At 39.0% G+C, this 14,323-nt stretch overlaps 1 protein-coding gene across 6 annotated transcripts; it reads right to left on the bottom strand.

Annotated features, from left to right (window-relative positions):
• Nucleotides 1–5,013: 5,013 nt before the first annotated feature.
• On the bottom strand, nucleotides 5,014–13,854 carry ZBTB18 (zinc finger and BTB domain containing 18). 6 transcript variants are annotated; one of them, XM_044000603.1, is made up of 3 exons: nucleotides 13,752–13,789; nucleotides 11,151–11,234; nucleotides 5,014–8,720 (listed from the first exon to the last, which is right to left on the bottom strand). In XM_044000603.1, exons 2-3 carry the CDS (start codon nucleotides 11,161–11,163, stop codon nucleotides 7,138–7,140), a joined length of 1,596 nt encoding a protein of 531 aa, XP_043856538.1. In that variant the 5' UTR covers nucleotides 11,164–11,234; nucleotides 13,752–13,789; the 3' UTR covers nucleotides 5,014–7,137. The 6 variants fall into 6 exon arrangements, with proteins under 6 accessions (XP_043856538.1, XP_043856539.1, XP_043856542.1 ...); XM_044000604.1 differs by lacking the exon at nucleotides 13,752–13,789 and adding an exon at nucleotides 12,736–12,787; XM_044000607.1 differs by lacking the exon at nucleotides 11,151–11,234 and having other exon boundaries at nucleotides 13,754–13,854.
• Between the last annotated feature and the right edge of the window lie 469 nt (nucleotides 13,855–14,323).

Here is a 14,323-nt window from a genome sequence, read left to right on the forward strand (position 1 = left end):
ATAAATCCACAGTGCTCTGGATCACTCTATCAAGTGAGTCATACAGGGCAAATTCTCCACCTCCAGTAAAACAGACTTAAAAAAAAATGTTGACAGTCACAGTTCTGAGTCTTTTCATAAAATGGAAAGCTTAAGCAAGCATCCTATCTGTGCCTCTTTGGTAAAGGTTTATATCCATGCAGTTATTATATCAAAAATGCCTGAGAGTGAGGGCAGATATTATATGTCTTATAGGACGTATTTAAACCTTTTTCCTTGGTATAAATAATTCTTGCAAGTTTTAGGCCTGTATCATCGCTCTTTCCTATCATACTTTTTTAAAAGACTATCATTCTGAAAACCAGTTGTTTAGAAGCATTTTTTGTAATTATTTAGAAGATGTTCCTGGGCTAAATATCTTTTAATCAATTAGCACTTTAAATAAATTGGAGAAGCAGAGATGAATTAGAAGGAATGGAATTTTTCACACTAAATACAAGTAAATGGCACTAACTTTTAAAAGCATGGTAGCTATGGTGCACGTGCAAGAAATAGTTTTCATAAATGTTTTAATTACACATTATTGTGCCAATATGCCTTTCCAAAAATTGTCTAAATAAGCATCCTTAGGAAGCATTACTGTCTGTCTGGTAAATATGTAATTGGCACTTAAACATTTACCAAACAGCTAATTTATATGATAACCCTCCCAACAGTTCCAAAGGAGTGATTCCATGGAAAAGGTCACTGTATATTTTAAGTCTGCAAAAACACATTTAAATAAGACTGGATTCAGATGGAACATCAATAATGCTTTTGTATATGTATATTTATATGTGTATATGTATAAGTGTGTATTCCATCAAAGATATACAAAACGTTTTTTAGGATTATGAGAAAAATACTCCTAAAAGGTAAAATTGTACCAAGTGTATCTTTTTAAATGTTTATGTATAGATCTATATGTATGTATATGTATTTTGAAGTTCATGCTTTTAACATGGGCAATTAGTATTCTAAGTGCTTTCAAATACCAACTTAGCTCTAGTGAGGTAATGTATACAAGGCCATGCTGATCTTTCAAGTACAGTATAATTGCATATGTGTTATGTGTTTAAACAACAGACTTAATCCAACCTATAAATATTTTACCAATATTCAAACACATTTTTCATGCAGAAACTCGGAGCGACTCCAAACACGCATTGTGCAAATCTGTGTATTGGCATACTTATACCATGACTTTTTAAATTCCTATGTATACATTAAGTGCATGCTGACACTTAATAAAAGCTATTTGACTTAATTTTAATTACAGATTATAACTTCAAAGAAATTATTTCTATCTATACAATCTATATAGATATACCCCTGGCCTCTCAAACTCATTCTGAATATCCTCACTGAAACTCTTACTGAATAATGTGTTGTACTTAAAAGCCAAACTAGGCTTTCCTGGCAAAGAAACTAGATTCTTTCCTATGGCAAAAAGGTAAGTTTCACTGTAAAACCATTTCTGAAGTGGAAAAGTAAAGGAAGGTGTCTCACTTATCTTGGGGGTAATAAATAGAATATCCGTAAGTTTTCCCTTGAATTTAAGAAAAACTTAATCTTAGGCAGTGTATGGGAGTTAGCTAGCTTTGGCCAAGGGAAGGTATTGCAATGACCTACTTATAAAGTCTTAGAAATTAAAATTTGTAGTAGAAATACCAGCTAATCTTGACAGTCAAGAACACAAATGTGACCCATATAGAACTAAATTGGATATTTTTTTTCAAATGTTTATTTAGGGTGAAAGTTTTTAAATGATGTTAACAATCTTAAAAAAAAAACTTAAAAAAAATTAGATTCTAAGAGCCATTGTCCCAACTCATTATATCGCTAAATGCAACAACTAATTAGAGGTAATTATATAATTCAAACAGGAAATACTGATTTGTCCTCAATTATCTGAATATTTCAGGCAAAGGTGTTCTTTTAATTTTTAATTCCACAACTACACAGAGCTTTAGTACTCAAAGGATTTTGGCTTAAATAAATACTTTTTGTTAAGCCATTAAATTATAACTAGACAGAGTTTTGATAAATTCAGTGTAGGGTACCAATTCATTCTTCTTGCCTTTTTTAATATAATACTTTAGCTCTACAAAACAGCAACTTTTCCTTTAAGGGATAGAAGTATCAACAAAGAATCCAAAAAAGTTTAAATTGGAAAAAAAAAAGATCTTTTTTAAAGCCCCTATGGAAAAGGGAAACAAAACTATGAAAAAAACATAACATTAGTGCAACCTGAAAGATTTAACTGTATTTTCTGTCATGAAAATAGGTTCTAGATTTTGGCTATAAACCTGAAGCATTTCCATTTGCATAAGTATTTTGATTTGTGATGATATTTGCTATTGTATATTCCAAAGATATTCCTATAAATGGATTACAGGTAGGTTGTTCCTATAAAAATACATTACCTAATTACTTAATGATCAAGTAAAATAATTTTAAGGGCAAATTTATTTTTGTGATTGTAGAAATGTCTACTTGGTGATAAGAAAAATGAAGTTAAGCAAGAATAATTTATTCAAATATTTCTAAAAATGCTGAAAACTAGCATTTTGATAAAAAGGAGATAGTGGATAAAAACACTGGGCTTTTGTATTTACAGCTACGGAGGGTGGATTAATATCTAGAAATTCTAATTACAATTAAAATTCTTTGAGCTTATTTTACGACAGGCATGTGTAAAACTAAGATGAAAATCAAGGAATGGTTTCCCTTTAAGTCTTTATGGAAAGGCAAGATTAGAAAATGATTTTTTTACAATGAAATGCTAAAATTTAATTTTCTCTACATTTATTATTAAGTGTCTAGTTTGACTATTTGTAGCTAAGTTTATAATAGCAAGCTTTACCAAATATTGATATGTGAAAAAAATAAAGAAAAAAGCTTACTTTGATAGCCATCTAGAATAAAACACGAAGAAAAACTGTCACTTAAAAATCAAGTTATGAATTAATTTTTAAAATCTGGACTCCAATGACATCTTTGCAAGTATTCATGAAAGGCCAGACACACATATTAATACTCCAAGTAGGATCCTTAACTGAAACAACCAATCCAGCTCCCTGTACAGGTGAAAAAGCATCTTTTGTATCCCCCTACAATATTTAGTATCACTGAGTAGTTTAAACTATTCACATTGATTAACTGAAAGCTTAAAATAAATGAAAATATATAGTTAACAGAGAAAAGTAAAATTATTTTAAATGGTATCCCTATGTTAGAACTAATTCAACTATTTCCTTTTTTCACCTCAAATATAAATGGGCCCTTCATTTAATGTAGCAAAAAGCAAATTTTGTGCCTAAAATGTTTGTTTGGGCAATATGCAAATTTTCCATTTTAAATGCTTCATCCTCCCTGTTTTGTATAAAATTGTTTTTGCTCTCTATAAAAGTTTTTTAATGTGTCCACATAAATCTCTTGAATACTGAATCCTGGATGGCATAAAATTACCAAAGTTTTAATTTTTAAATTGCAGGTGCTGACAATGAAATCAAGTGATGCCAAATTATTGACATGGTGGATAATCTTAATAGAGTATATTTAACAGCCATTAATCTTATGTGAATATTGGGACTTATTACTGATCAACAACTAGGGTCATCCCGACACTCAGATGGAAAAGGTAAGGGAGCAGGTACCCAGAAAGGCTTTGGAGTTCTTTATTGTTCAATGCAGGGATTCCTTAGTGACACTTAAAATATAAAGCCTTATGAAAGGTTAATAGCCATGCAAAAAAAATAACTATTTGGAAAGATTCGATTGTATATTCCCCTTTTGTGTGAAATGACGTTTGCTTGGTTACAGTGAAATAGAAGTAACATGCAATACAGACCACGTCAACAAGCTGAAAACGAAATAAAAGTTAGTACAAGTTGTATGTTATGAACAGAGCATGCTCTCCAATGAACTCTCGTATTTCAGCTCTTTTCAGTATCAGCCCACTATTGAATTTAAGAACCACTGCTGAACTGATTTTCAAGATCAGTAACTTGCACACTTCCTTTGAAGTTTATTATTATTTTTTTAGAAACCAACATTAATATCTTTATAATTCAAACAAAGAAATAATATCCATCAACCAACCTAATGAAGGGTTTTGGTTTTTTTTTAAGTACTGGCAGCAACACTTAAGTGGCGTTTAACTTTCATACATTTCAAAAACTAGTTTAAGTTAAATTAAAACAGCCAGAGAATATAACTTACTGTTATGACAGTAAAGCATTTCTGATAGCATTATTATGAAAGCTTCTCTAGATTTTTATAAACCTGTCAACTATCTAGCTCAACTTGAGTTAAGTTTATCAAACTAAAAATCCCAGCAAGAGAACTTTGAAATCACCATTCAGAGAAGTAATAAGAATATTTAGCTAGGTTCAGTTACAGCAAGAAATTTTTTTTTAAAGTGAGAATTAAAACTTGAGTATTTTGAGTTCTCTCCTCTCAAAAACAAAAAGGGATGTATACAGCTGATCAACAACATTCTGAATGCCTGCTAATTCTATTGCCCAGAATTCCAGTCATTAGCCAACCAGTCCTCCAAATTAAGACATCCCGTCTCCTTCAATTTTCCACTTAAACTAGAACACAAGAGGATAGATTTGACCAATCTACTTAGGGTAAAATTACACATGAAAAGCGACTTACAACGTATGGATTGGTAATGTAGCACAGAATATCCTGAAAATCTTATGATGTCACTTGGCATTTAAAAGAAGCTTAAGTTTCCAGACAATCACCTCAATATTTCTACCTAGAAGATGGGCATTTTATGCACAAATCTTTTTAAATCAGTGCCTTTAGTAACTTAAATGGGTGGATGAAAAAACTTAGAACCTCTTCCAAATGAAAGCTTCTTAGTCAAATTATTTCATAAACTGTCAATAGAAGCTATTTAAAAAATGGTATATTTCATAGGATACAAAATTACCATTTATAAGATACATAATCAAACTTTTAAAGAACACACACCAGGAATCTGCTTCTCAGGTCATATAATTTATTGCAGTTAGCACAGTTTAAAAATTCACCAACACACCAAGAGTACAAAACTAAACAGCATCATAAGTTATTCCCCCCTCAGGAAAATAAAACATACTATGATTGTCAAAGCTAGATGTCAGTCTAAGTTTTAGAACAAAGGAAGAATGTGAAACTAATAAGAGGAAAAAGCAATCACTCACAATGACCACACAAAAAAAATCCAAAAGAAAGTCCGTTTTCTCACAGACATTGATTGTCTTCTCTAAATTAATAAAAATGTTTCTTAACATAAACTGTATTAAAAAAAACAAAACAACTAGAAACTCTTCAAGTAACTAAAGATAATGCTCCAAGGCCATTTTCACAGCTTTTTTTTTTTGTTTGCTTTAAATGCCATTACAGCCAAATTAACACACATTTGACCAAATATTTCCAAAACAGTCCAGCAACACACAATGGAGTTTTCCATTCAGTATCTTAAGCACAAAAATAGGCTATGTTTACAGTAGTTAAGGCGATCAAATTTTAAACAAAAGCAAAGGGGAAAAAAAGGGAAAAACAGCAAACGTTTTCCATGCTACTCCCATAGACCTTATTTGTAAGTGCAAGACAGGAAAACAAACACTGTGCAAAATGCGTTCACCCTGTGTGTTGGTCATGAAAACCACACGTCGGGCTGCAGCCTCGGCTGCTTGGATACACATAGTCTGCTCACCCCCCCCCCCTTGTCAATCAAGGCTTCCCAGTCCTTTCAGCCTGGGGCTTTTTCAGTCTAAAGAATCTTTTCATGGGAGGGAAGGGTTAGGGAGGTGGGGAGGGGAGGAGGAAGAAGAGAAAGAGAAAGGGTGAGCAAAAAAAAAAAAGAGAGAGAGAAAGAGAGAGCAAGAGAGAGAGAAAAGAAAAAGAATGACCTATTGTCAATTTGTGCAGTAGTAATTCTAAAAATGCTCAACTGGGTAAATGTAGATACCTAAACTTTGAGCTGGCATGGGTTCTGTGCAATTAGAAGTTTGTTATAAATGCACACTGCACATGCAAATCTTTAAGCCATTTGTAAACATTTATATTTTCCTTGTTATGTAGCTAAGTTATCAATTTGTAGCTTAATTTTTATTCAACTTAACAGCTTCAACTTAAAGACAGTGGGAAAGTAGATTTAAATTATATAAAATAAAATAAAAACAGTGCATTTATGTTCTTCATAACACCAGTTTTTTCAAATGGTGCTATTTTCCTAAGGAAATTAAATAATTTTAAACTCACTCGTTAAAGTTATACAATGCAAACAAAGACAAAAATATATTGAAACTCATGCATTTCTGTAGCGTTAATATTTACTTTTCAAGACTCAACTATGAGCATCAACACAACCTGTCAAGTTCTTTGACACCCCCCCCAGCCCATGTAATCAATTACAGTATACAATAACAGTAATTCACATTTTTAAACACACAGTTCAACACTGCTGAAGCTGCAATATCCTTTTTTTCATCCCAAGCAAACCTTCACAAAAGACAGAGTCCCAGTGATCCCAGTGTACTTTCAGAATTTTTCACATTGGGAACTGTCAGAAAACCAGAAGTTGCCACAGAAAGTTTAAGTCAACTGCTTGTTTAAAAATAGATAATCCAGCATTTCAGAAATTTTCCATTTGGGTCTAAAAGCATTCAGGTTTCCAACAGCCAGAAAGGATTCATGCAATTTTATAAGTGTAAAGAGGCTAATAAAACTGGAGGGAATTTCTACAGCATTTAAAAATCATAAAAAAATTACAGAGCTTAAAACACAATTGCAATGTTGAAGAAATAAAACCATATATAAGCATTTTTGTGATATGAGGGTTTGTTTTTTTTAAAAGTACTTACTGGCTTACCTTCCCTACTCCACAAAAGAAAAACACCTCTCTATTTCTGACTTGCTCTAAAGTTTTCTTATCAGAATGCTAAATTAGTGAAATTGTTCATGCTATCCTAAAGTGCAAAAAACAAGTTAATATCCCAACTTTTTTTTAGTTCAAGGAAACAAGACTGCTTTTAGACCGTACCACAACTATATATAGATTTATATATATATATATATATATGTATGTATATATATATATTATTTATATATATAAAATTATTTCCAAAGTTCTTGAGAGCTATCTTCTAAGGTCCAGTCTCTGACAGTAGGTAAGCTCAGTGCTTCACTTTTAACAGACAAGGAGTTCACCAACTCACAGTGAAACTTCCGAATATGTCTGTAAAGGTCTCCAGACTGTGTGAACCTGCGTTCACACCACTTACAGGCATGTGGCTTCTCCCGTGTGTGAACCACAGCATGGCGGCTCAGGTTGTGGGAGTACTGGAAGCTCTTCCCACACTGGGTACAAGTGTAGGGCTTTTCCCCTGAATGAGTCCTCTCGTGGCGTTTCAGGGTGTACATGCAAGAAAAAGTCTTACCACACAAGGAGCATGTTGGGACATTGACATCAGTAGCAGGCTTGCTGCGGATCCCATCCTGCTCTCGAAAGTGCGTGCTTAAATGAATTTGCAGAATATGGGGACTGGGAAACACTTTGTTGCAGAGAGGGCACATGAATATTTGGCCAGCTGGACTGAGTATGTTTGAGACATAAGGGAGTAAACTGCTGTCCATGTTCCCTTCCACCTGGACTCTCTCATTCTCTGGAGTTATCATGTCATCATCACTTGCTTTGTCCTCCCGATCTAGCTCCCTCAAGACCGAGTCTTCCCTCATAGGAGCCAGATGGGCCGGCTCATACTGTACCCTGTTATTAGTGCTCACACTTTCTTTCACAGTGCTATGTTCCATGTCATAGTCATTAGTGCCAACATCACTCTCATCACAGGAAGCCTCTTTCTCCACCTTCACCTGCACCAGGTTGTTTCTCAGCACGTCCTGTGAAGAGAAATAAGAGCTGTTCAGATTTTCAACTCCTGAAAGGCTGGACTTGACAGACAGGTCCAGCACACAGTCAACATCTGCTGAATCCCTCACGGAGGTGACAGACCTCTGGGACAAAGACTCTGTAGAGCTGCAGGGGCTGGCTACTGTTTTTCCAGCTGCTGTTGCGTGTGTATCTGCTTCTCCGCCAGTCTGGGGAATGCCTGCTGAGTCTGAGGGCAACCTCATCCACATGTTCCCAGGCTCAGACGCCAAGTCCCTTTTGCTGGGCAAGATGTTCAATTTTTCATCTTCTCCTTCATCTTCATCACTGGGCAAATCACCTGCCATGTGGCTACTGCCATCAGAGAGGCTCTCCACTTTGTCCGAACAACTTGAAGCATCTTCTTCCTTTTTGGTACTGTCCGCCTCCGTGGTAGCTTTCTCTTTCAGCTTCTTTTTGCAGACTTTGACAATATCATACATGTGGAGATAACTGGCAGCTGCTAGCACGTCTTCAATGGGCAAGTCTTTGAACTGGAGTTTCCCTTCATACATGAATTCAAGCAGGAGAGCGAAAGCTGGGGCTGTAACAATGTCGCTGTTCAGATGAACAATGTCTCTTTTGTCCAGCTGGTCCTTGTAAAAGAGGTGGAAATACATGCTGCATGAAGCCAGTACAGCTCGGTGCGCTCGGAACTGGGCATCTCCTACCAGAACAGTGCAATCACAAAGAAAACCCTGATGTCTCTGCTCACTCAGACACTGTAGCAAATGTCTACTATGGTCTGGAAACTCCATACTGTCTTCATAACCTACAAACAGAAAAATTCTTCATTAATGTTGGGTAGGAAACAACTTTTTAATACCATAGCCCTCACACTTAAGGGGAAAAAAAGTAAACTTTGGCTGCCATTATACACTTCTTTGAATTTTAATCAGGCATACCGACCCAAGAACTACCAACTCACTATACCAAACTGCAGATGTGAAAAGAAAATGTAATCTCTCAACTTTTTCTAGTTCACAAAAATTGTCTTACTAGCTTCTACCTTACTTCCAGTGAAGTTTGAAAATGCTTAACTGTAATCGCTTCTTGAAAATACTAGAATTTAAATCACTTTCAGAAGAAATTTAATTAACTTTACTCAAATTATTTCCTATAAAACATCCAAAATGGCTTTAATTTCTAAGACAAAGCCTTATGCCAATGAACAAAGAACAGCCTAACTAATGCTGATTAAAATTAAGGAAACTTGTTCAACCACCCTTTTTATTTTATTACTTTTGATGCTTCCATTACTGCACTTAAAACTACACACAATAGCTCCAGTACACACATTAAGTTTAAAGGACAATTCTCACTGAAACAAGAAAAAAAAATAAATAGCATAATTAGTTCAGAAATTAGCAAACAATTTACTTTTAAAGTCAGAGTGTTATAACAACAAAAGCCTAGTGTATGAAAACAGATGTTAATACCTTAAGATTTGCAGGTATAGCACACATGTATGAGATCAGAAGGGACTACACTAACAGATGGAAAAGATCATTTTTACTATGAACAAATCCAAAGATTTTAGAAGTGAATTAAGAGAAAGAAAAATGACTGCATTTCTTTGTAGAAACTATACTTCTGGTTTCTCAGGAATCAGAAGGAATTTAAATTCTGAAAATTCTCAATTGAACTTTCATTAGTTGCAAAAGCAAAATAACTTCTATACTGAAATTCATTCCAATTGTGAAGTAAAGATATCACTTTCAATTAAGACAAAAATGACAGCAAGGTAAATGCACATAGAATATGCATTTCTAGAAAGGGAGATAGACTATTCTGCTACCTGGGTCTAATATTACCATAACCAGTAGAAAATGTTTTGTTTCAACATGACTTGATATATTTCATCTCCTCCCTATGCCCTCAACTTCCATTCTTTCAAAATGCATTGTTTCCCATTGTTTTCTGGGAGGGAGGGAAAAAGGAGGGGGTGGAAGAGAGGCAAGGATGTACAAAGGGTCAAAATTCAACTGTAATATGTAATGCCTCTACAAATAAATAAATAAATAAATAAATAAATAAATAGGCAAGCAAGCAAGTTCTACTTCCCCTTTCCTCTGACCAGATGCAAAGTTCTATGCCATTCATCTTAGAATGTGCGTCTTGGGGACTAGAGCATATTAATACTGTACCAAGAAATTACTTTCTGTATTCTCCCCCCCAACTTTAACCAAAATATATTAAAACTTCCATTCAACCCTTAAATATATTCTGCAAAATACCACTGCTGGAATAACCCAAGAAGATTTACAATACAATCACTTTAAGTGCCCCACAGCCAACATCAATCCTAATCCTTAAGAGGGCTAAAAATAAAGATTGGAGGGCAGCTCACAAGGTAGCTGTGATCAAATTAGGAGGCTGAGAGGACAGAGAGGGACGAAGAAGGAAGCTTATAAACATCTGATCCAGCTGACTGTGGCCATATGGCAGCTGCTGCCCAGATAAAGAGATTAAGAATAGAGGAGTGCGATTACAGCTGTCTGGCCAATTCAGGCAGCTCAAATCTACAAGTTCTAAATTAGTCGCTAACACAAAAACTCCTTCAAATAATTATTGTTATGCTGAAATAAAAGATCTCTTAAATATATATCTGAAAGAGAAAAGAGGAAACCAGTCAAGCTATTCTCCTGGGGACAAAAAGTTTTTTTGCCTAAAAAACAAAAACAACTGTTCTGTTTCAAAAGCACTACAGCTGTATGCTTCAGTAGTAGTGCTGCTGAACCTTTAACAATAAAGTTTAAGAGTGTAAAAGTGTTAAGAGTATAATTCATTATACAATTCATTTAGTTTCTTAACTAAAATAATTTTAACATAAAAAGTTTGAATACTTGATTCCATACACTTTGCTATTTAATATTCCTCAAAGCAAAAGGGATCTAAAATATCAGTGAAAAAATAAAGCAATTTAACTTAAAGTGAGCTCCATAAACAATATATTTCAAAGCCCTACTTACATTTCAAAATTTGCAATACCTGTATGTATTTTTTAAAGTTATTGGTTCAAGTGTAAAGGGACAGATAATGCTGCAGCCCAAGCCTTTCAACTACAGTAAGATGTTCATTTAATACTCAATTTCATATATAATCCCTAAACTTGGTTAGAAAAGTAATGTGATTTTTCCAAATTAAATAAACAAAACACCAAAACAGAAATATGCTGAATCTAATCTATTGCTACTCCTACCTTTAGTACACATAAACCTGATTAAGTCCTTTCCTCTGAGTCTTGCTGGCTCCAGGTCTGTTAGATCGGTGGAAAAAAAGCAGACTAAGAGAGACAGATGCAAAGTGGAGATGATGTTAGAGAGGAATGAGATACCTTCTCCACACACAGATCTGCACACACTAACTCCCTGTCTGTGTGTTAGAATAAAAGGCTGAGGGATGGCAGGCTGTCAGCTGCTCTGACATCATGTTCAGATGGAAATGCTACCTCCAGCTGTGCTCCTTTTAATGCCATATGCTACTCCTCTACACTCCTGCCACCAGCTTTTTCTTAGGAGAACTTTTCTCTTCTGTTAGTATAAACAAAATACTTCAAAGTCTCCTTTTTTTCCCAAACTTTCTAACAGAAGAAATTGAAAAACTAAACATATGGAGCTCTACTGTATTTATGGAATAGCAACACTTGTGTCTTAAGTTGGTGGACTGGCTTATATATTGACAGGATACTCAAGCCACAGTGCTATTCAGGAAATCCACAGATTCACTTTTATTCAACTCAGAGATTTCGTTTCAAAGGCAGCTTCCTTGGGGATATTTCTAAATCAAACCCATTTGACTCTAAATCTATATTCCCATTTTAATGTTAGCATAGGACTTCCATTTGTTTTTCTGCTGAGATAATAATATATATGTCACAGGAATGTTGGAAGACTTATTGGAAACTATTACTTCAGCCTGGTTCACCACAATTATTCCACTCATACTTAACTACTTATCTCCAACTACCTTCTAAGTATAATTTCTTATACTGTCATAACCAATATCAACTCCAATTCAAAATACCAACAAACTGAACGTGTACTTTTCTAAAAATGCTGAAAAAGTGATTCCATTCAGTGAAACACACTAACAAACTGTATACAATTTGTAACAGAGGATTACAATGGCCATTGCACCTGCATATCTGATCTGACTTTCTGGCCAGAAAAGTAGAACCTTGTCTTCCCCTTGATCTGCTCCCCATAACAATATTTTCTGGGGTCATGCTGTAATTTTAATGATCACAATAAAGAGGTCTCTCATATACAGAAGTCCAGTTAGTTTAGAAAGTTTTTGTTTTTTTTTTTTAATGGCTGATGAAATAGAAGTGTAACCTCAGCTGGACAGAATGGTGTTGTGCATGGTGCTACTGACATCTGTGAATGTCAGATTCATCCCCAAAGACCTTTGGAAGGGCGAGGTGTGAAAGGGGAGGGGGGGGGACGGGGAGAGAAACATGGCCTATAGCTCAACTGTAAGTGCCGCAGCTTAAATGTTAATGAACTGCATCCTCCTTAGGAAAAAAGTGAGGAATGTGAAATGAATGGCAAAGTCAACAGTTCTCCCATTCCTCCAACCCTCAAAAACGAACTTTTCCTAACACTGAGTTTATTACTAAAGTCAATTAGACTTACTAGTATAAAGGATACACTCCTCAACTTCTCCACAAATGCCCTCTCCCTGTTCCAAGTGATCGGGCATTAATCACCCCATTTACCCAGTGGGGTGGGGGTAAGTGACAGTTTAATGAGTTCCAAGCACCGCAATGAGTTGGTGACTCTTACTTCAACAAATCGACCCCGTTAACTCTCACTGTTGCTGGTCCAGAGAGGTTGTTGGAGATTTTACTTTTCGTTTCTAAAGGGGGTGGGGGTGGGGGGTGGGGGGTTTGGAAGAAGGAGAAAGATGCGAGTCTCTATGTAGTATACTCTATGTAAAACATATTGGGCAGGGCATTTTTAAAAGGGAGGGGGGTGGGGGTTAAAGCAGAGGGAAAGAATTGGACTCTCAGCCAGTCCAGCAAGAAAACACCTTCAACAACCGACAAGAAAACAGACCCGGGTCACAGCAACAACAAAAGAAAAGTCGCCAGAAGAAGCCAAAGGGAGACCAGCGGTTGCTACCGCTTCCCTAACGCCCCACTAGACGGGCCCCCGGGGCCTCTCCGCAACTGCACCAGCACCCAGCCCCCCCACCTCTGCCCGGGCACCACTGCAGCTGCACCGGTCCCCGGAGAAGCCTCGTCCGTCCCGGGCGCCGCTGCAGCTGCATCGGCTCCCCAGCCTCCCCCCCGCTACTTCCATCACCCCCCTCCCATCCACCCCCGGAGGCTCTGCAGCTGCACGGGCCCCCTGCCCCTCCATCGCAGCTGCACCGGCCCCGAGAGGCGAGGCGAGCAGAGGCGAGGCGAGCCCCCGCACCGCACCCCCCGGAGGGGGGGGCGCCCCGCAGCTGCAGCGGTCCCCGGGGCGCCCCGCCGGCCCCGGGGGCCTCCCCGCAGCTGCACCGCCCCCCGGCGCGGAGCTCCAACAGCCCGAACCACACAAACTAACTCCGCTCCTCCGAGACGAGACCCGCCCGCGCCCCCCGGCCCGGCCCGGCCCCTCCTCCCTCACCTCGGGCTTACTCTCTCCCGGCCCCCCGGCTCCCCGGGCTGGGGCTGGAACAGCTGGTGCGCCCTCCCCCCCGCCCTGTCCTGCCCCGGTCCCGCCCTCCACTCCCTGACCCCGGGCTGGGCGGTGGGGGAGGGGGCGGGAGGGGGGCCAGGGTCAGGGGGAAACGTGCCGTAACCGGGACTCACACCCTGGAGCGGCCCTAAGTCACCGCGTCCCCGCCGCCGCCGCCGCCGCCGCGTCCGCGTCCTCCTCCTCCTCCTCCTCCTCGCCGCCGCCGCCGCCGCTCCCGGACTTGGTGGGCTTCCTCCTCCTCCTCCTCCTCCGGCCCCCCTCCCTCCCGTCCCCCCCCCCACCCCCCCAGCCCCGGCTCCGTCGCCCGCTCCCCCCCCTTCCCCCTTCACTCCCGCCCCCGTTGGCAGCCGGAGGAGCGCGGCGGAGCGAAGAGGGCCCCACTCTCAACGGCTCCCCATGGCAGCAGCCCAGCGGCGGCCGCAGCCAGCCAGAGACACAGCGAGCGCAGCGCCGGGCGGGGGTGGGGGGGTGGGGGGGGAAAGGGAGGGGGAGGGAACGGAGAGGGAGGGGGAGGGGGCTGGAGAGGGAGAGGGGGAGGGGGAGGGGAGCGCGGGCGGGGGGACGGGGGAGGGAGGGGGTGGGAGGACGCACCACGCACGCACGCGGCGGCGCCGGCCAGATGTTTCCCCCCTCCTCCCCAATCCGTCCCCCCCCACCCCCCCTCCTCTCCTCCCGGCACCCTCTC

This window comes from Dromiciops gliroides, chromosome 4, assembly GCF_019393635.1.
Source record: "Dromiciops gliroides isolate mDroGli1 chromosome 4, mDroGli1.pri, whole genome shotgun sequence".
Classification (NCBI taxonomy): Eukaryota; Metazoa; Chordata; class Mammalia; order Microbiotheria; family Microbiotheriidae; genus Dromiciops; species Dromiciops gliroides.